General features: G+C 47.0%; 1 protein-coding gene across 1 annotated transcript in view; it reads left to right on the top strand.

Moving 5' to 3' along the window:
* The window catches only part of apip (APAF1 interacting protein), an 85,114-nt gene extending 72,040 nt beyond the window's left edge, over positions 1–13,074 (top strand). The window contains exons 4-7 of the mRNA XM_072518816.1: positions 391–508; positions 6,781–6,916; positions 8,098–8,265; positions 8,359–13,074. Coding sequence (XP_072374917.1) covers positions 391–508; positions 6,781–6,916; positions 8,098–8,265; positions 8,359–8,458 — 522 coding nt within the window. The 3' untranslated portion in view covers positions 8,459–13,074. The remainder of the gene's footprint in view (positions 1–390; positions 509–6,780; positions 6,917–8,097; positions 8,266–8,358) is intronic.
* The last annotated feature ends 9,935 nt before the right edge of the window (positions 13,075–23,009 follow it).

Here is a 23,009-nt window from a genome sequence, read left to right as displayed (position 1 = left end):
TTTGATCTAAATGGTTTATGTTTGTTTCAAGTTATTCTACACTGGAGATTGGAAACTAAAAATCCACACTGAGTTTTTCTTTCCACACCTGTCTGTTATAAACCCCTAAGTTGATGTTCCATTTGATTTTCCTGTGCTCTTTAATTGAATGAACTTAAAGCCTCTGACTTGCTCATGCCTTTTGTTGGAAAACCTAAAACTGTGTGGGAGGAATCTGTATTGTAAAGCATGGAATATCTATTCTTTGCAAGAGTTTAGCTTCTACCACTCTGATACACCAACACAGCTGGCAAGCTCGCAGGTAGAACTGATTTTACTGTCTATCGTAAGCAATTGTGCTTTACAGTTTGTCCATTTCAATGTTCCTAAATTCTGCTGACTGTCTTGCAGCCTGATGATTTGTTTGTCTGTGACATCAAAGGACGTGACATCTCTGGCCCTCCACCCTCGAAGAAGCTAATGAAAAGTCAATGCACGCCTCTCTTTATGAATGCTTACACCATGCGAGGTAAGGAGTCTCTGCACGGCAGCTTTTAGAATACTTGCACCACAGGCAGTTTCTAATCAGAATGTAAACACTACACATTGGGTGAGAGGGCATACTTTCACTCATTTGTTTTGCATATGCCATGAGATATTACATGCTGCCTCTGAATTGGAGCGTACTGATCTGAATTGGAGAGTAGGTGCTCTGAATTGGAGTATATGTGCTCTGAACTGGAGTGTGTGCGCGCTCTGAACTGGAGTGTGTGCGCGCTCTGAACTGGAGTGTGCGCGCGCTCTGAACTGGAGTGTGCGCGCGCTCTGAACTGGAGTGTGCGCGCGCTCTGAACTGGAGTGTGCGCGCGCTCTGAACTGGAGTGTGCGCGCGCTCGGAACTGGAGTGTGCGCGCGCTCTGAACTGGAGCGTGCGCGCGCTCTGAACTGGAGTGTGCGCGCGCTCTGAACTGGAGTGTGCGCGCGCTCTGAACTGGAGTGTGCGCGCGCTCTGAACTGGAGTGTGCGCGCGCTCTGAACTGGAGTGTGCGCGCGCTCTGAACTGGAGTGTGCGCGCGCTCTGAACTGGAGTGTGCGCGCGCTCTGAACTGGAGTGTGCGCGCGCTCTGAACTGGAGTGTGCGCGCGCTCTGAACTGGAGTGTGCGCGCGCTCTGAACTGGAGTGTGCGCGCGCTCTGAACTGGAGTGTGCGCGCGCTCTGAACTGGAGTGTGCGCGCGCTCTGAACTGGAGTGTGCGCGCGCTCTGAACTGGAGTGTGCGCGCGCTCTGAACTGGAGTGTGCGCGCGCTCTGAACTGGAGTGTGCGCGCGCTCTGAACTGGAGTGCGCGCGCGCTCTGAACTGGAGTGCGCGCGCGCTCTGAACTGGAGTGCGCACGCGCGCTCTGAACTGTAGTGCGCGCCGCTCTGAATTGGGTAGGTGCGTTCTGAATTGGAGCGTTCGCGTGCTCTAAATTGGAGCATGGCCGCTCTGAATTCGAGTATGCACCGCTCTGAATTGGAGCGCGCGCTGCTCTGAATTGGAGTGTGCGCACTCTCTGAATTGGAGTGTGCGCACTCTCTGAATTGGAGTGTGCGCGCGCTCTGAATTAGAGTGGGTTCACTCTGAATTGGAACATTCGCGCGCTCTAAATTGGAACGTTTGCACGGTCTGAATTGGAGTGCGCGCCGCTCTGAATTGGAGTGGGTGCGCTCTGAATTGGAGCGTGCGCCGTTCTGAATTGGAGCGTGCGCCGTTCTGAATTGGAGTGTGCGCGCCGCTCTGAATTGGAGCATTCGCGCGCTCTAAATTGGAGCGTGCACCGCTCTGAATTGGAGAGTGCGCCGCTCTGAATTGGAGCGTTCTCGCGCTCTGAATTGGAGTGGGTTCGCTCTGAATTGGAACGTTCGCGCGCTCTGAATTGGAGCGTGCGCCGCTCTGAATTGGAGCGTACGCTGCTCTGAATTGGAGTGGGTTCGCTCTGAATTGGAACATTCGCGCGCTCTAAATTGGAACGTTTGCGCGCTCTGAATTGGAGTGCGCACGCGCTCTGAATTGGAGTTCGCGCCACTCTGAATTGGAGTGGGTGCGCTCTGAATTGGAGCGTGCGCCGCTCTGAATTGGAGTGCGTGCGCACTCTGAATTGGAGTGCGCGCCGCTCTGAATTGGAGTGGGTGCGCTCTGAATTGGAGCGTTCGCGCGCTCTAAATTGGAGCGTGCGCCGCTCTGAATTGGAGCGCTCCCGCGCTCTGAATTGGAGTGGGTTCGCTCTGAATTGGAACATTCGCGCGCGCTCTGAATTGGAGTGTGCGCCGCTCTGAATTGGAGTGTACGCCGCTCTGAATTGGAGCGTGCGCCGCTCTGAATTGGAGCGTGCGCGTGCTCTGAATTGGAGCGTGCGCGTGCTCTGAATTGGAGCGTGCGCGTGCTCTGAATTGGAGCGTGCGCGTGCTCTGAATTGGAGCGTGCGCATGCTCTAAATGGGAGCGTGCGTGTACTCTGCATGGGAGCGTGGCCGCCCAGGATCGAGGAATGCATACGCCCTGGATTGGAGAGTGTGCACTATAGCCCAGCCCAATCCCTCGGAGATGGAATGCCCCGCTTTGGTGGTGTTGCCTAAACAATTCATTTTCTCTGTCTCTGACCGTGTGTTGGGTTCGAAAGTAACCTAATATGTAATGAATATATTTTTAGTACAATTTTGTTAGAAATGTGCAAATCCCAACAGTGCACTTTTGGCACAGCATTAAGCATGGCTTTGTCAGAGTGAGATCATGCCTAACGAAAGTTGATAGAATTTTTTGATAAAGTGACCGAGTGTGTGGATGAAGTTTGTATAGATTTTAGCAAAGCCTTTGACAAGGTCCCACATAGGAAACTGATTGAGAAGGATGAAAAGCACATGGAACTCAAGGAAACTTGTCAAGATGGATCCGAAACTGGCTTATTGGTAGGACACAAAGGATGGTGGTAGAAGGCAGTTTGCGTAACTGGAGGCTAGAGTCCAGTGGCGTACCACAGGGATCAGTGTTGGGTCCCTTATTGTTTGTTATATATATATATATATATATATATATATATATGATATAGATGAGAACGTGGTGGGAATGATAAGTAAATTTGCAGACAACACCAGGGTGGTTAACAGTGAAAAAGAGGGTCGAAGGTTACAAGAAGATATAGATAGGTTGGTCAGATGTGCAGAACAGTGGCAGATGGTATTTAACCCTGATAAGTGCGATGTGATGCACTTTGGAAGAAGAAACAGGACAAGCGAGTATGTAATGAATGGCAGGACACTAGGATGCTCAGAGGAACAGATGGATCATGGGGTACTTGTTCACAGATCCCTGAAGGCAGCAGAGCAGGTGAATAGGGTAGTTAAGAAGACGTATGGGACACTTACCTTTATCTGTCGTGGCATAGATTGTAAAACAAGGAGATTATGTTGGAGCTGTACCTTGGTTAGGTGACAGATGGAGTACCATGTGCTGGTCTGGGTGCCTCATTATAAGAAGGATGTGATTGCACTGGAGGGGGTACAGAGGAAATTCACCAGGATGTTGCCTGGGATAAAGCATCTGAGCTGCAAGGAGAGACTGGATAGGCTTGGATTGTTTCCTTTAGAGCTGAGAAGGCGGAGGAGGGATATGATTGAGGTATAAAAGATTATGAGGGGTTTGGACAAGGTAAATGGGAAGCAATTGTTCCCCTTGGTTGAGGGGTCAATCACAAGGGGGCACAGTTTTAGTTTGAGGGGCAGGAGATTCCGAGGGGATTTGAGGGAAAAAAAATCACTCGAGGGTGGTGAGAATCTGAAATGCACTGCCTGGGTAGTGGAAGCTGGAAACCTCACAACCTTTAAAAAGCATTTGGATAAGCACTTGAAACACCATCTACAAGGATATGGGACGAGTGCTTGTAAGTGGGATTAGAGCGAGATTGGTGGTAGATATTGACAGTGCTGACTTTCTGCGCTGTATGACTTCATTAAGGTAGCAAATCCAGACTCCCCTTCAATGTTCAAACAGTTCTGCCATCAGAGACACAGTCCAGGCAGAAAATCTAATCAAGTTGAGCTTTTGCCGTTGAAAGACTGTGAAAGTAACTATCCATCCTATGAAAGCCAGGTTCCAATTTCTCTGATCAGCTGCTGCCCTTTCTTCCACTCTTATCTCTAACAGCCCATGGGTTTTTGTGGAAGCGAGTTTCACACTTCATAGATCATAGAATTTACAGTGCAGAAGGAGGCCATTCGGCCCATCGAGTCTGCATCGGCTCTTTGAAAGAGCACCCTACCCAAGCCCACACCTCCACCCTATCCCCATAACCCAGTAACCCCACCCAACACTACGGGCAATTTAGCATGGCCAATGCTAACCTGCACATCTTTGGACTGTGGGAGGAAACCGGAGCACCCGGATGAAACCCACGCACACACGGGGAGAACGTGCAGACTCCGCACAGACAGTGACCCAAGCCGGGAATCGAACCTGGGACCCTGGAGCTGTGAAGCAATTGTGCTAACCACTATGCTACCGTGCTGCCCCTTTCTACTATCATTTGCATGATAAAGTATTTCCTAAATTATTTTCTGAGTGGCATGTTTCTGAATTTAAGGTTATGTCGCAGACCTTAGACTTCCCCACCAGGTGAATATCTTTCTCTTTATCTAGTTTATCAATTCCTTTCAAAATCCTAAAAGCCTTAACTTTCTATATTTCCGGGAGTACAAGCCTATTTTATGTAATCTCTCCCTATAGTCTAACCCCTGGAGTCCCAGTAACATTATGGTGAATTTTAGCTGCCCTCCTTCATTTCTATGTGCCCGGAGCAGTGCACAGCACTTCAGGTGTGCTTTAACTGAGGCTTTGTATGACTGTAGCAAACTTTTTTCCCATTTATATTATTTGCCCCCTTCATTTTTCTATTGTACATACTATCTTTTAGCGATCTACCTGCATGGACCCTACCTCTGTTTGGAGTTCCATGCTTTTCACCATTTAAATCATTCTCGGATCAAGGTGGATGGAGGACCTCATACTTAGGGCTGAATATTACGGGGGAAGGGGGGGTGTGGTTGGGCAGACAATTCCAAATGTTTTATGGCATGGGCAGCGTATTATCAGGGTCAATTGGCCTGGTAAAAAATTGACCCTTGATTCTTCATTTAAATATGGTGGACTGGTGCCAATTTCAGCGCCTGCATCCCCCCCATCCCCGGAGGTGGGTAGCAAGATGTGGGGTCGTGTACCCCCCTCCAGTTGAAAACATGTCCCACTGGGGCATACAAAATGCAGACCCAAATCTGTTGAAATCTATCTGCCATAATATATCAATATCACTTTTTAAGTTGATGTTCCTATCTAAGCTGACTTGTATTTGGTAGACTTGGATGTATATGGCGTTCTATTGTGTCACCGAAGTCATTAATAAATATAGTGAATGGCTGAGACTCCAGTACAGGTCCTTATGGTGCATCATTCATCTCTTCATGACAATTTGAGCACATAACTATCAAACACTCTATCACCCCACCTTCTCCTAACCAGTTTAATACTTTGCTTCAATTCATGAGATTTGATTTTAGCTGTAGATAATCCCCTGTTCGTTACTTTAGTTACTTCCTATTCACCTCAAATCCATCTCTTTAATCTAGCTGTCTTAACCATTTCCTTCCTGGCTTGATTATGTTTACCATGTGCCTATTTGTGAAACGCCTTTAGACATTTACAGTATTTTGTTAAAATTGTTGAATAAATGATTTCATAAAGGAGCATTATTGATGTAGAACAATTCCTGCACCAAGGTGGTAAGCGGCAGAGGGCAAGGAACTGTGACTACTGCAGCTTTAGATAACATTTGAGTATTGCAGAATGAGGCAGCTAAGGCAATAAAGTTGTGCAACCCATTTTTAAAAGTTCATTTACGGGATGTGGGTGTAAATATCTGGGCCAGAATTTATTGCCCATCCCTAACTCCATTTCAGAGGGCATTTGAGAGTCAACCACATTGCTGTGGATCTAGAGTCACATTTAGGCCAGACCAGGTAAGGACAGCAGATTTCCTTCCCTACAAGGGCATCAGTGAACCAGATGGGTTTTTGTAACAATTGACAATGGTTTCATGGTTGTCCTTAGACTTTTAATTCCAGATTTTATTCATTGAATGCAAATTTCACCATCTGCTGGGATTTGAACCCGGGTAATCCAGTGATAATACCATTACGCCACCACTTCTCCTCAACCCATGCCAATCTGTTTGTATATGCAATGGTTGTAATGAGCAGGAAACAACAACTTTGAATTATGAAGCATCTTTACTATAAGGCACCCAAGGCCATTCGTAGAAATGAAATCCAGACAAGATCTGACACCAAGCCTGCAATGAGATACCAGAAAACGTGACCAAAAACTGGGTCAACGAAATAGGTTTTAATGGGGAGAGGGAAGGCGAGAGAGGAAAGCTTTAGAGGGAGAGTTCCAAGGCTTAGATAGCTTTAGGTGCAGCCTCCAATGATGGGATGAAGCAAATTAGTGATGTGCATGAGGTGAGAATTAAACGTCCTGTAGAGTTGTAGGGCTAGAGAACATTAGAGATGGGGAGGGATGACACCTTGAAGGGTTTCAAACACAAGACTGAGAATTTTACATTTCGGGCATTGCTAGACATTTTAACTATAATGATTAATGAGTTCCCCCTTGTCTGTACCAGCTTTGTTATTTCTCTGAGTGAGATGTTGTGTTGGTAGTTCAGTTCCATGTATTTGGGAGCGTGTATGAAGTGCTGATTATAATTCTACAGGATCTGGAGCCGTCATACATACGCACTCTAAAGCTGCTGTCATGGTAACCCTCCTCTTCCCAGGAAAGGAGTTTCAAATTACACACCAAGAAATGATTAAAGGAATCAGGAAATGTCAATCCGGAGGCAATTACAGGTATTGTACTCCTCAATGAATGTCACACTGAACACAAATCCAGTGTTGTTTCACTGAAGCCTCCTAACGAACCAAGCAGTATCATTTTTATGTCCTTTTAAACTAGCAACAGTAATTTGTTGGTGATATAGTGGGCAGGAGGATTGCTTTGCATCCAAGCCAGCCCGATACTCAAATTATGGGTGAAGTGATGTGGTGAGTAGAGCTTTCTCCCTTTTCTGGCGATAATCCAGTGACCCAACTCTTGGCAAATAGTTGTTTGTAGCAGTTAAATTTTTACTGAGGGCTAAATGCAAACAGTTTCTTTTTAAAAGTGAAGTGAGAGCAATAACAATACAAGGAAGGCTTTGAAAGGTATGGGGAGCTGTTTTTTGAGGACGTGTTAGTTATTTACACCAGGCCTTTCACATAATGAAGTACCCTAAACCAATGTGGTCAAAAATTAGTTAGGAAAGGTGAGACATAGTGGCATGGACTCTGGGAGTGAATAAAGATTGTGGAAATACTGGCTGAAAAGCAATGACAACTCTGAAGACAACAGTGGAAACCTGATAAAAGGCTACGTTGACAGAAAAACATTGTGCAACTGATTAGTGATGTTTCAGCCATCCCTTGTCCCTCCACTACTGGTCTAAATTTTCGAGTACATCTTTACTACCTTGTGCAGAGGGAATGTGGAACTGGACTTAGTGAAGATCACAAGCACCAGCATGAGAGCAGTGTCTATTTTGCTGTTGCCACACCCGCACAGGTAAACTAGTGCTAACGGTAATAAACATGAACATAAAATTATAGCTACACTTCTGCAATAGGAATTGGAGGCTCAGTTCTTTATTCTTGTTTTGGGATGTTCTTTGGAAGTAAATAAAGTAAAAGTTGGTCATTGCTATTTAAAATTAGAATAATTTGATCATTTTTTGATCTTTATGGGTTTTTAACAATTCATTCTTGGGATGTGAGCATCATTGGCAGTGCCAACATGTTTATCCCTAGGTGTCCTGGAGAAGGTGGTGAGGAGCCACCTCCTTCAACCACTACAGTCTGTGGTGAAGGCACATCAGAAATCTAGGTGGTTGTAAATTTCCTGTTTTATGTTGAAGGACACAATCATTGTACAAATTCAGGGAGAAATGGTTTTCTTATTTTATAAAAACTCTTTTTGAATGTTTTGCATTGGTCAGATATCAGGATCTGTTGGTGGTTCCTATTATAGAGAATACACCAGAAGAGAAGGACTTGGAGGAACGCATGGCTCGTGCCATGGAGGAGTACCCAGACTCCTGTGCTGTCCTAGTTCGACGCCATGGCATCTACGTGTGGGGAAAGACCTGGCAAAATGCTAAAACAATGTGAGTGCAGTGTATGCCGGTTTCCCAAATCACTGTCGCCAAGCAGCGCATGGTAACTCTGTTTACTTCTGTGTCTCCCTCCTCTCTCTGCAGGTGCGAGTGCTATGATTATCTGTTTGATATCGCTCTGCAAATGAAACAATGTGGCCTTGACCCATCTCACCATCCAAATGAAGAAAACGGTATTGTCTAAGACTTTGCGATCAGGAAATAACTTCAGCCCATAGCAGGGCACAACTGTAAATCGAAAGGCTTGTGTATGTGATGGAAATGTCTTTGATTTCTACATGAATTTTAGAACCTGGCTGACCATGGGAGCAGGGCTGAACAACAGTATTGGTGAATATTCACACAAGGTGACAAATATTTCATGTGTGGAGTGTTTTATGGAATCATATGCTGTGATCTCTTAATCACGAACATGGACTCCACAGAATCGGTTGAGTGTTTTATAGTTAATCAAAATCACCTTTGCAAGGACTGTGCTCTGTTGTAAATGGTGACCAAACTCTCAGGCACATCGACCCCAAGGCTCTGGCATTCAATCACCTTCAGGTCACTTCCGCGACAAAGCTATCAGTGAGTTATTGAATCCTACAAGTCTTTTTCTACAGCTAACTTTAAATTAACACATATCCTGCTGTCATTAGTTGTCATCATCGGGAGATGGTAACATAGCTACTGCACTAATAAACAAGAAGCCCAAGCTAATTCAAGGAAGCACAGGTTCAATTCCCAGAGCTGATGGTGGAATTTAAATTTGATTAATTGGTAACTCTGTGATTATGACCATGAAACTACTGGATTATCATAAAAACCCTGGTTCTTTGCCGCCCCAAAATCTGTTATCCTTACCTGGTTTGGCCTCCATTTGACTGCAGACCCACAGCAATGTGTTTTAGTCTTAACCACCCTCTGTAAGCCACTCAGTTTATCAAACTGCAACAGAAAAGCCAAAAAGGGATTAAACCTGGTGGATCACCTGGCACCGATTATAGGCATCGGAAACAATAAAAGCGCACCACATTTGAAGAGTTGTCAGCAACTATTCAGCAACAGCTCAACTTGATTATACTGACTGAATCATGTCTTACAGCCAATGTTTAAGGTTCCTCCATCACCATCCACGGGTAGAGTCCTGTCCCACCAACAGGACAAACCCACCAGAGGTGGCGTCGTAGTGGTATACAGTCAAAAAGGGAGTCCTCAATATTGAGTCCAAACTCCATGATATTCCTCCATGTTGAATCCCATTTGGAAGAAGCAAGGGCACAGAATGTACTCTGGGTGGGGGACTTCTATGTCATCACAAAGAGTGTCTCAGTAGCACCACGAATAACCAAGTTGGCCAAAGTCCTGAGGACATATCTGCCAAGCTAGGCCGACCGCAGCTGGCGGGGGAACTAACAAGAGGGAAAACTGACTTAATCTTTTTTTCACCAATCTACTTGCTGCGGATACATCTATCTGTGACAGTATTGGTTCTGCACAGTCCTTATGGAGATGAAAACCCGCCTTCACAATGAGGACACTCATCTTACTGTGTGACACTGCACTGTACTAAACGGCATAGATCAAAACAGATCTAGGAGCTCATAACTGGGCAGCCATGTGGCACTGTGGACCATGAAAGCAGCAGAATAGTATTCACGCACAATCTGCAACCTTATGGCCTGGCATTTGGCATTTCCTCCACTCAGTCGTTAGCATCGAGCAAAGGGATCAACCCTGATTCAATGAGGAGTACAGGTGAGCATGCCGGGAGCAACTACGGGCATTTCTAAAAATGAGATGCCAACCTGGTCAAGTTCCAACACAGGACTACGTGCCAAACAGTGGATACAACACACAATAGATAGGGCAATACAATCCCACAACCAATGGTTCCAATCATAGCTCTGCACATCCAGTTGCTAATGGTGGATAATTAGATAACTATCCAGAGGAAGAGGTTCCACAAACACTCATATCTTCAATGGAGAGTCCAACATGTCAATCGCAAAAGGCAACGCTGAAGCACTTGCAGTTGTCTTCAGCCAGAAGTAAAGTAAGTAAAGTCGCCATAGACCCAAATGACCATAGGCTGCTTTCCCCTTTGACGGGGTGAGCTGATTGGTGGTGATTTAACCTGAGGATCACCACACCTCAGGTGAGGGGAAAGGTTGAGAAGGCAGAGCCTTCATGAATAATGTCAACCAGTACGGGAATTGAACCTCCGCTGTTGGCCTTGCTCTGTATCACGATACAGCTGTCCAACCAACTGAGCTAAACTGGTCCCAGAAGTGGGGGGGGTGGCTGATCCATCCTGACTGCCTCCTCCAGTCTCCAGCAACACATGCCAATTTTCAGCCAATTTGATTAATTCCAATTGATATCAAGAAATGGCTGAAACCACGGGATGCAACAAATGCTATGAGCCTTAACATTTCAAGAATAGCACTAAAAACTTATCCTCAAGATTAACTGTACTTCCAACCAAGCTGTTTCAATAACAGTAAACATTGGCATTTTCAGACAATGTGGAATATTACCAAACTATGGCCATGCACAAAAAGGAGGACAATTCAATCCAGCCAAATACATCCCACCGGTCTCTTTTCAATCATCAGCAAAATGATGCAAGGTATCGTCCACAGTCCATATCGTCAACAGTACTTACTCAACAATAACCTGCTCACCGATATTTGGTTTGGATTCAGCCAGGGGCATTTGGCTCCAAATCCTAATAAAGCCTTGGTCCAAACATGAACAAAAGAAATGAACTCAAGAGTTGATGCGAGGTGAAAGTGGCTGCCCTTGACATCAAGACAGCATTTGACTGAGTGTGGCATCAAGGAACTGGTAAAACTGGAGTCAATGGGAATCATGGGGAAAATTCTCCACTGGTTGGAGTCATATCTAGCATAAAGGAAGAAGGTTGTGGTTGATGAAGGAGGTCAGTCATCTCAGTCCCGGGACATCGTTGCAAGAGTTCCTCAGGGTAGCGTCCTAGGCCCAAACATCTTCAGCTGCTTCATCTATGATCTTCCTTTCATCGTCAGGTCAGAAGTGAGGTTGTTCGCTGATGGCTGCACAATGTTCAGCACCATTTGTGACTCTTCAGATACTGCGTCTATATCCAAATGCAGCAAGACCCGGACAATATCCAGATTGGGATCAACTTCCCTTGACAGTCAATGGCATAACCAGAGCTGAATCCCCCGCTATCAACATCCTGGGAGTTGCCATTGACCAGAAACTGAACTGGACTAACCATATCAAACTGGCTACAAGAGCAGGTCAGTGACTGAGAGTTCTGCAGCAAGTGACTCACTTCCTGTCTCCTCAAAGCTTGTCCACCATCCACAAGTTGATAGAATACTCTCATGCCATCTGCATAAATGCAGCTCCAACAACACTGAAGAAGCCTGACTCCATCAATTTAATCAACATCCCATCCAGCATCTTAAACATACACTCCCTCCGCCACCAAGGCAATGGCACCTGTGTGCATTATCGACAAGATGCAATGCAATAATTCACCAAGTCTCCTTCGGCAGCATTTTCCACACCAGTGACCACCACCATCTAAATTCATAGAATTCCTACAGTGCAGAAGGATTCCATTCAACCCATTGAATCCACACCAACCCTCCGAAAGAGCACCCTACCTAGGACCACTCCCCTGCCCTATATCCCTGAAACATAACCTACACAGCTTTAGACGCTATGGGGAACTTTTAGCATGGCCAATCTACCTAACCTGCACTTCTTTGAACTGTGGAAGGAAACTGGAAAAGCACTGTGCCACCATGCCGCCCAAGAGGACAAGGGCAGCAGATACATGGGAACACCATTATCTGCAATCACTTTGCAAGCCACACAACTTCCTGACTTGGAACTATAATGCTGTTTCTTCACTGTCACTGGGGAAAAAATCTGGAATTCCCTTCCAACAGCATTGTGAGTGTAGGTAGACCACACGATTGCAGTGGCTCAAGAAGGCAGCTCACCACCACCTTCTCACGATATGAACAATAAATGCTGACTTTTGCTGTGATGTCCGCATCCCATGAACAAAAATGAAATCTGAATTAACATTAAACTGTAGTTTTCTTTGCGGGGGGGTGGGCAGGGGGATGGCATAGTGATGTTGTGACTGGACTAAGAATCCAGAGACCCAGGGCAATTCTCTGGGGATCGGGATTTGAATCCAACCACAGCAGATGATGAAATTTGAATTATGTAAAAATCAGAATTTTTGTAAAAACCCATCTGGTTCACTAATGTCCTTCAGGGAAGGAAATCTGGGTCTGGCCCACGTGTGACTCTCGACCTATAGCAATGTGGTTAACTCTTAAATGCTCTCTGAAATGGTGGCGCAGTGGTTAGCACTGCTGCCTCAATGCGCTGAGGTCCCAGGTTCGATCCCGACTCTGGGTCACTGTCCGTGTGGAGTTTGCACATTCTCCCCGTGTTTGCGTGGGTTTCACCCCCACAACCAAAGATGTGCAGGGTAGGTGAATTGTCCACGCTAAATTGCCCCTTAATTGGAAAAAATTAATTGGGTACTCTAAATTTATTTTTATAAATGCTCTCTGAAATAGTCTAGCAAGTCCCTCAGATCAAGGGCAATTAGGAATGTGCAATAAATACTGACCTTATCCGCAAAGCCCACATCCTGCGACCAAATAAATAAAATGGAAATTCATTTGTAGTTTCATATGTACAATCACTGAACCAGTCTGTGCTTTTATGATGCATCGTATGAGCACTTTGTAAGCCATGATTTAATATTATTTGAAATACATTTGCAGCAATTTAAATGTCCTGGAATTTACAAAATGATTGTAATATTACTGAGTGACCTGCTGGTGTTGCCAATGCTCCATCACTTCTGCTCGCCGTTCTGCCAGAAGTGGAAGATCACAAACCTGTTCCAGGACTCTCCTAGTTATTTCTGTTCTCAATCATTTGAGTTCTACACATCGTTCTTAGAATTTTGCAGCACCTCAATGCACCTCAAATGTTTTCAGCAAACCAGCCCAAATTCTGCAACAGGCCAGTATAGATTCAGTATTAAGTGGTGTACACATGTTTACATCTTCAGAAAGTGTCAAGGAAGAACTTGCTTTTAACACCTTTCACAACCTCAGAATTGCTGAATGTATTTTACTGCCAAAGAAATACTTTTGAAGTTTGTTGAAATGTAGGAACCTTGGCAGCCAACTTGTGCACAATAAGCTCTCGTAAACAACAATGCGGTTATGAGCAGTAACACTGTTACTTATGTTGGTTGAGGGACAAATCCCCTTTTTAAAATTCATTCTTGAGATCTGAGCGTCACTACTAGGCCAGCATTTATTGCCCATCCCTAATTGCCCTTCAGAAGGTGGTGGTGAGCTGCCTTCTTGGACCACTGAGGTCCATGTGGTTAAGGTACATCCAGAGTGCTGTTAGCAAGGGAGTTCCAGGATTTTGACCCAGTGAAAAGTGAAGGAATGGTGATATATTTCAGAGTCAGAATGGTGGCTGGCTTGAAGGGAAATTTGCAGCAGGTGATGATGTTCCCTGTTGTCTTCTAGCCTTGTTCTAGATCAGGGTTTTTCAAACTGCGTGTTTGTGGATGGGCTGCCAATCATGCGGGCTGCTTTGTCCTCAATGGTGTCAAGCCAGGACACCAGAGAGGATTCAACCCACCCTACCCCCAACCCCACTTCTCTTCAAATAGTGGCATGGACTTCTTTTACTCCACCTGAGATGATCATATGACCGCAATTTAATTTCATCCAAAAGGCAGAAATACTCATATAGCACCAAAACTTGAGAGAAATGGCATTGAACCATAAATGTCCTGTCTCAGTCAAGTAGATGAGCAGGAGCCGAAGCAGATACTGCATTAACTAGTGACAAAATAGAAATGAGCAGATTCAACAGCCCCGGACCCACAAAACCCAGCTCACCACCACAGCAATCAGAGAACCAGGAGCCAGTCAACCTTCCAGTGACAGTCACTGATAAGCACCAATACCCAGGTGAAAAATATATGTTTGCAACTTTGATCATAGATTATTGTCCCTGAGAGCTTTACCAGCAAATTGCAGAAAAATAAATCAATCTTCCTCAGTTCAGGGTGTTGTTATAGTTGCAGTTACACTACCCCGTGATTCTGAAACTATCCTATTGTTTGGCCTGGCTGACACAGCGCATGTTTGCCCTTCTGAAACTATTAGTTTAATCAAGATCTGCAGTGGAGACAAAATATGAAAAACCCATGAAGTACTGGCCAAGCAATTACTGGAGAAATATCACAGATATATAAGGAGAATACCTTTTCCTTCGAGGTAGGAACAAGAGGAAGACCAGCTGACACAGGGTAGATATTGGAGAATTAGCAGCATTCAACAGTCAGGAACGGGGAAATTATCAGCACCCACCAGATAGAATAGGAGAAATATCGGAACCTACCAAATAACAACAGGAGAAATGCTGGCACCCACCTGTAGGACTACAGAATTAACAGTTCCTGCCAGAGACAGAAAACAACAAATGAGCCTTCAACATGCTGGGACTGGATTTTTAAAAATCTTAACAACTTGTTACATTATTGAACAATATTTGTAAATGAAAAGCAGTATATATTAGAACATCGAACATACAGTGCAAAAGGAGGCCATTCGGCCCATCGAGTCTGCACCGACCTACTTAAGCCCTCACTTCCACCCTATTCCCTTAACCCCAATAACCGCTCCTAATGCTTTTGGTCACTAAGGGCAATTTATCATGGCCAATCCACCTAATCTGCACGTCTTTGGACTGTGGGAGGCAACCGGAGAACCCGGAGGAAACCCACGCAGACACGGGGAGAACGTGCAGACTCCGCACAGACAGTGACCCAGCGGGGAATCGAATCTGGAACCCTGGCACTGTGAAGCCACACCCATATTACATAACCAGAAACGACAGCAATCAAATAATATGTTCACAATCTTTGAATACCATTATCACATTATTATATTGTAAAGCCTACTCTGAATTCCTTCTCAGTAACTACCATCCAATTTTTAACTTATTCTTTTCTAAAGATCCTCTAAGGCTCTGTGTGGCCATTCTGAAGGAACTGTGTACTCGACACCCTGTTTCTCTCCCTAGTCATCAACATCATCACCCCTCTCACTGCACCTTTCTCCAGGGCTTCAGACAATCCTTCAAAGTGAAGCAACAATTTAATTGCTCTACTTTCAGCTTAGCATACTGTATTCACTGCTCGCAATCCAGTCTTCTCAGCATTGTGGAGACTAAATGCAGATTGGCTAACAGCTTTACAGAACACCTGTTGGGTTCAAGCTCATCTGACTCCACAAAGACTTTCCCCCACCTACAAGGCACAAATCAAATCAGGAGTGCAGTGGGATACTCGCCACTCGATGAGTGCAGCTAACACTCAAAAAGCTTGATACCATCAAGGCCAAAAACACTGCTTGATTGGTATCCCGTTCACCACCTTAAACATTCACTCGCTTCACCAATTATGGCTGCAGCAGTACACATCCTCTACACAATGCCCTGCAGCACTCACCATAAATTCTTCAACAGCACATCCCAAACCCGCAACTTAAACCACCTAAAGAAACATGATCAACAGTCGAACGTTAACACCCCCACCTGTATGTTCCCCTCCAAGTCGCACACCATTCTATCTTGGAACTATATCGCTGTCTCTTCATTGTCGCAAGGTCAAAATTTTGGAACTCACTACCTCAGCACTGTGGGAGCACCTTCACCAGACTGACTACAGCAGTTAAGAAGATAGCTCCTCCACCACCTTATGAGGGTAGTTAGGGGTGGACATTGCTGGCCTTACCAATCATTCCCACATCCCGTGAATTAATAAAATAGAAGTTTCAGAAGCATGATTCTGAGCTTTCTGATGCTTGTGATTTTAATTCTCTGTCCCACTCCCACTGCGTCCTTGACCTCCTGCAGATCAATTTAGGCTTGAGGACCCGCATTTCATCTTTTGTATAGGCATTTTACAGCCTTCTGGACCAAACATTGAATTCAGAGATTTCAGACATCATCTGCAATCCAACATTTTGGATAGCAAATGTTGATGATGATTCTGTTATTGCCATTTGCATTCTCTAGACCCACCTTTGTTGCTTTGCTTACCCCTTTTGCTTTACAACAATGCCCCTCTTGTCATTTTATCTCTCCTGCACTGACCTTCCTTTTTGTTTATCCCTTTCGCCCCTTTACCTGCCTCTGTACTTGCTTAAAACATGTTAATCTGTAATTTGTTTCTATTTCTGACAAATATTCATCAATCCAAAACTCTTTCTCCACAGATGCTACCTGATCTGATCAATATTTGCAGCATTTTCTATTTTGTTGCTTAATTCCAGCATACACAGTATTTTGCTTTGTAATTAAGCCAAACCCCCTTTTTGAAATCTTGTTGAGGAACTCTGTTTCTCCTCGGTAAAGATAGGAGGCATTTTGGTGAGTCTGGAAACCAGTTAAGTTTGAACCACAGGTTGAAACTGGGAAGAAGGTGAGACAGAGTCTTAAGAAACAAACTAGCCTGAGGCTGTTCTACTGAGTGAAGGCCCAGGGTAATAAAAGTTTAAGTGACTCCCCCAGAGGAAACTGTACAGCCTGGGTTTCTGACTGAATGCTCCTGCCAGAAGACCCTTGTTATCAATTCAACCAATGGTCCCAATCACTCGACATCCTGGAAGGACACCCTACTGCTGCAAAGGCTTCAACATCCAAAGCAAGGACATTCATTTTTTTAATTTTGAAGTGTTTTCCTGGTATTTTCCAGTTTTTACAGAGTTACGGCTCATTTGTGTCTGATATTTACAAATAAAGTAGTTACTTATTTACACAGCTTTTTACATGTGGTTTCGCCCATCTGCTCCACCCCCTCCCCCTTTGCTGGTGGCTTAGTATCTCTCTTAGTGATGCCTTCTGCCTTTGGCGCCACACACTGTATTCTGTTTCTTTCTGTTGAGGTCTTTAGTTTTTTGTCATTGGTGTGGGGGGCTGCGTGGTCCCTCCCCTCCTCTCCTTTTACCCCGTGTGTTTCATTCTGTGGCCCCCTTGGGTTCCCTTCCCCTCCTCCGCCTCTTTATCTTGTGTGTGTCTTCCGTTGTCTTCCTTCTTCCCCTCCCTCCACTTTCCCTAGTCACTGTTGGCCACGAACAGGTCTTGGAACAGGCTGATGAATGGCCCCCACATTTTGTGGAAGCCCTCGTCCAACCCTCGGATGGTGTACTTGATCGGGCAGCACGGTAGCATTGTGGTTAGCGCAATTGTTTCACAGCTCCAGGGTGCCAGGTTCGATTCCCGTCTTGGGTCACTGTCTGTGCAGAGTCTGCAAATTCTCCCCGTGTGTGCATGGGTTTCCTCCGGGTGCTCCAGTTTCCTCCCACAGTCCAGAGATGTGGAGGTTAGGTGGATTGGTCATGCTAAATTGCCCTTAGTGTCCAAAATTGCCCTTAGTGTTGGGTGGGGTTGCTGGGTTGTGGGGATAGGGTGGAGGTGTGGACCTTGGGTAGGGTGCTCTTTCCAAGAGCCGGTGCAGACTCGATGGGCCGAATGGCCTCCTTCTGCACTGTAAATTCTATGAACTTCTCCACGTGGAGGAATTCCGAGAGGTCTGCCAGCCAGTCTGCAACTGTGGGTGGTGCTGCTGATCGCCAGCCGAGCAGGATTCTCCGGTGTGCGATGAGAGAAGCAAAAGCTAGGGCTCCTCCCCACATGTAGTTCTGGCTGGTCCGATACCCCAAAGACTGCCACTTTCTGGCATGGCTCCACCCTCATCCCCAGAACCTTGAACATCGCCTTGAAGAAGGCTGTCCAGAACCCGACAAGTTTGTGGCGAGCCCAGAACATGTGGGTGTGATTGGCTGGACCTCCCTGGCACCGTTCGCATTTGTCCTCCACCTCTGGGAAGAACCTGCTCATTGGGGTTCTGGTTAGGTGGGCTCTGTGCACCACTTTAAACTGCATGAGACTTAGCCTGGCGCAGGATGGTGGAGTTGGCCCTGCTCAGTGCTTCGCTCCAGAGTCCCCAACCCACTTCTATACCCAAATCGTGCTCCCATTTTCATCTGGCCTCTTCCAGTGGTAGCCTTGCCCTATCCAGTAACCGTCCGTATATGTTCCTGCAGTTTCCCCCTCCTTGCTGTCCGTGTTTATTAGTTCCATCAGTAGTGGGCTCTTAGGGCCCGGGAGTATCTTGATGTCTTCTTGCAGAGAAAGTGTTTAATTTGGAGGTGTCTGGGTTCCTGTCCTGTTGGCAGGTCCAGTTCGTCCAAGGTCGCGAGTCTGTGTCTTATGTAAAAGTCCCTGACCGCTAGCGTCCCCCATCCTGTCTCAATTTTTTAAATGTGGTGTCAAGCATGGCTGGTGGGAATTGGTTGCCACAGATGTAGGCCATGGGGGACATCCCGGTTAATTCGAAATGCTGCCTCATTTGGTTCCATGTGTTCAGACTGGACACCACCACTGGGCAGGATGGGTACTTTGTTGGGTGGGATGGGAACGCTGCCGTGGTGAGGGCGCGGAGGGTTGTTCCCTTGCAGGAGGACGACTCCAGCCTGACCCATTCCGTGTTTGGCTCTCGAACCCAACCCCTCAGCCTCTTGGCTGTGGCTGCCCAGTGGTGATATTCTAGGTTGGACAGGGTCAGGCCGCCCATGTTTTTCCTTCTTTGCAGTGTTCCTGCCTCCGACAACACCCCCCACACACACGTAGACACAAATGCTATCAGCATTTTGTCCACTTTGTGGAAAAAGGCTTTGGGGATGAAGATCATTATGGATCTAAACAGGAAGAGTAACCTCAGCAGTACGTACATTTTGATTGTCCGCACCCCCACCCCCCGGCCAGGAAAAGTGGGAATGCATCCCATCTCTGTAGGTCCTTTTTAACTTCCTCCGCCAGGCTGGCCAGATTCCACTTGTGAATTTGTGTCCAGTTGTGGGCTGTCTGGATTCCCCAGGTAGCAGAATTTGTTTTGGGCTAGTTTGGCAGTCCCTCCAGCTCTGTCCCTCCCCTAGTAGGGTTCACAGGGAATGCCTCGCTCTTGCCCAGGTTGAGTTTGTATCCCGAGAAGGCTCTTCCAGGAGCTGCATGATTGCTTTCTGACCGTTCTGTGGGTCTGAGACGTAGAGAGGCAGGTCATCCGCATAGAGTGATACTCTATGCTATCTCTTTGGATGCCCTGCCAGCTTTTTGCATCTCACAGGACGATTGCCAGGGGTTCAATTACCAGGGCAAACAGGAGTGGGGATAGTGGGCATCCCTGCCTTGTGCAGCTGGAAATATTCAGAGCTGGTGGTGTTGATCTGAACACTCACCTTGGGGCGTTTACAGGAGTTTCACCCACGAGATGAACCCCGTCCCCAGCCCAAACCGCTCCAGTACCTCTATGAGATACTTCCATTCGACTCTGTCGAATGCCTTTTCTGCTTCCACAGAGACGATCATCTCTGGTGTTATTTCCTCGGCTGAGATCATTATTACATTCAGCAACCACCTGATGTTCGCTGTGAGCTGCCTACCCTTGACAAAGCCTATCTGGTCCTCTGCGGCCACCTCTGGTAAGCAGTTCTCCAATCTCTTGGCCAGGACATTCGCGAGTAACTTTGCGTCTACATTGAGTAGCAAAATGGGTCTGTATGATCCATTTGGGTATCAAAAATATCATGGCCTGTGTTAGGGTAGGAGGCAGGGTGCCCCTCACCAGCGAGTCTGCAGACATGTCCCGTGAATGTGGGGTCACGGCTGGTGCGAATTTCTTATAGAAGTCCGCAGGGAACCCGTCGGGTCCCGGTGCATTCCCCGGCTGCAAGGAGCTGCTACTCCATGATCTCTCCCAGTCATATTGGTGCTTCCAGTTCCCCCCCCTCCCCCTCCGTCTATCGTCCCCCACAACTGATATATCCAGTCCATCGAGGAACCGTTTCATCCCTGCGTCCCCGTCGGGGGGTTCGGAGGTGTACGGCCGTCGGTAAAAGGTCTTGAACGCTCAGTAAACTTCTTTTTGCTCAGTTACCAGTCTGCCTCTGTTGTTCCTCACCTGAGCTATCTCTCTCGTGGCTGCCTGCTTTCTCAGCTGATGAGCCAGTAGATGGCCAGCCTTTTCCCCGTGTTTGTAGAAGGTTCCCTGTTTTTGGTGGAGTTGGTGCACTGCTTACCTGGTGGATAGCAGGTTAAAGTTCATCTGTAGCTTTTTCCTCTTCAGCAGAAGCTCTACGGTTGGAGCCTCAGAGTACTTTCTGTCGACCTCCAGAATGGAGTCAATCAATTGTTGCTTGGCCACCCTTTCTTCCCTGTCTCTACGTGCCTCGTAGGCTATAATTTCTCCCATAATTACCACCTTCAGTGCCTCCGAGTGCATGGAAGGTGAGACCTCTCGTTCTGGTTATTTCTAATGTACTCACCTATGGATTGTGATATTTTCTGGCAGAAGCCCTTTTAGGCCAGTTGGTCAGTGTCCAACCTCCACATGGTGCGTTGGGCACGGCCTGTCTCCAACCTCACATCCAAATAGTGTGAAGCGTGGTCAGAGATTACTATCGCAGAATATTCCGCTCTTACTATTCCTGGAAGCACCTCTTTTCCCACTGCAAAGAAGTTTATCCTTGAATACGCTTTGTGAACTGGTGAAAAGAAAGAGAATTCCTTCTCACCAAGATGTAAGAACCGCCATGGGAGCAGCGCCCCCATTTGCTCATGCATGTTCCCAGCTCCCAAGCCATGCCTGTCCTTTACCCCGATCTGTGGACCGATCGGTCCGTCAGCGGGTCCTGTACACAGTTGAAGTCGCCCTCCGTGATCAGTTGGTGCGTGTCAGTGTCGGTGATTTCCGCCATGGTCTTTTTTATGAAACCTGTGTCATCCAAGTTGGGCACATGCACATTTACCAGGACTATCGGTGACCCGTCCAGGACACGGCTGACCATGGTGTACCGTCTCCCTTGGTCCGTAACCGTCTTTGTCACCGTGAATCTCAGCTTCTTGCTAATCAGAACGACTACTCCCCTAGCCCTCGTCCCGTAGCATGAATAGTACGTCTCCTCTGGAAGACAATGTCGGCCTTCAACCTTCTTAGGTGGGCGAAGACTGGATCTTTTCACTGGGCAGTTAAGTCCCCTGACATTAAGGTGATAATCTTGTGTCGTCTCCCGCCCGCCCCTGTGGGGTTAACTGTACTTATCTGGTAGATGTGCCTCTGTACTCTGGGGTCTCCCTTTATGAGGGGGCTGTCCAAAATGGCCACAGTCACTGGTCTCACCATGAGGTCAGGCTCCTGCACTCCAGGGTTCCCTTTGGCCAGGGGGCACCCAACATGGCCGGCAACTGTGTGTACACCATGTGGATATGCTCCTGAACTCCGTGTTTCCCTTTGCTCAGGCACCTTCCAAAGTGGCTGCTTGCGCCGCCATCTTGTTTCCTCAGCCCATTCCGAAGCTGTGCGGAAACCACTTTTCTATTTCTTTTGTGCTCTTTCCCCCCTCCCGATCCCCCCCTTCCTGCATCAACATTTTCCTGTCTCCCCCTGTACTTTCCCCTTCCCCGTCCCTGGGCTCCCCACCCCAACCAGGCGCACCCTCGCTGCCGGGAGGTGTGTCATGGTGCCCCTTGCTTTGTGTCTCCTAGCTATGTCTGCTAGTGTGGTGGCTCCTCTCGCGGGACTGGACTAGCACCTACCTTATGCCCGCTGACTGCCTGTTTTCCCTGTCTAACCTCTTACCTGTCTTCCTTCTGCGACCTAATCTGGGGCTTACTATCAGCGGGGCAGCACAATCTAATTAGTCTGATTTTCCCTCCCACAGTCTTTCTCTGCACAACCCTTACCGCTGTCTTGCCCGTCCCTTGTCCAGGCCGTTGTTTTTTTACGAATTCATTCGCTTCCTCCAGGATGTTAAAGTAATGTTCTTTCTTCTGGTATGTGATCCAGAGCCTGGCCGGGAACAGCATACCGAAACGTAGTCCTTTCTTATACAGAGCTGACTTCGCCTTGCTGAACGCGACCCTTCATTTTACTAGGTCTGCCCCAATGTCCTGATAGATACAGGTTTTATGTCCTTCCCAAGTGCTCACTTTGGTCTGACGTGCCCACCACAGGACCCTTTCATGGTCCTGGTATCGGTGGAGGTTTGCAATGATCACCTTCGGCTGCTCCCCAGCTTTGGGTTTCATCAAGCTCGAGGTGGCTGGGGAGCTTGTTTCTCCCAACTAAGCAGCCCAGCATTTGGGCGACGTAGCCAGTTGGATCCCTGCCCTCAATACCTTCAGGCAGGCTCACGATCCGGATGTTCTGTCGTCGGGACCTGTCCTCTTGCTCTTCGACTTGACCACCACCTGGATTTCTGTCCTGATCGCCCCCTTCATGGCGGGCAGCTCCTTCATGAGTAAGTTCTTCCATCCATCTCCAGGTGGTGGGAAGGGGGTTGATGCTCGGGTTGTTGGTCTCCCCTCTCAGGGCAGCACAGTAGCACAAGTGGCTAGCACTGTAGCTTCACAGAGCCAGGGTCCCAGGTTCGATTCCCCACTGGGTAGCTGTCTGTGGAGTCTGCACATTCTCCCCGTGTGTGTGTGGGTTTCCTCCGGGTGCTCAGGTTTCCTCCCACAGTCCAAAAAGGTGCAGGTTAGGTGGATTGGCCATGATAAATTGCCCTTAGTGGCCAAAAAGATTAGGAAAGGTTATTGGGTTACGGGGATAGGGTGGGAGTGAGGGCTTAAGTGGG

The sequence above is a fragment of the Scyliorhinus torazame genome, chromosome 10, assembly GCF_047496885.1.
Source record: "Scyliorhinus torazame isolate Kashiwa2021f chromosome 10, sScyTor2.1, whole genome shotgun sequence".
NCBI classification, from domain to species: domain Eukaryota; kingdom Metazoa; phylum Chordata; class Chondrichthyes; order Carcharhiniformes; family Scyliorhinidae; genus Scyliorhinus; species Scyliorhinus torazame.
Note: the sequence above shows the minus strand (reverse complement) of the source record. Positions and strands in the feature narration are given on the sequence as shown.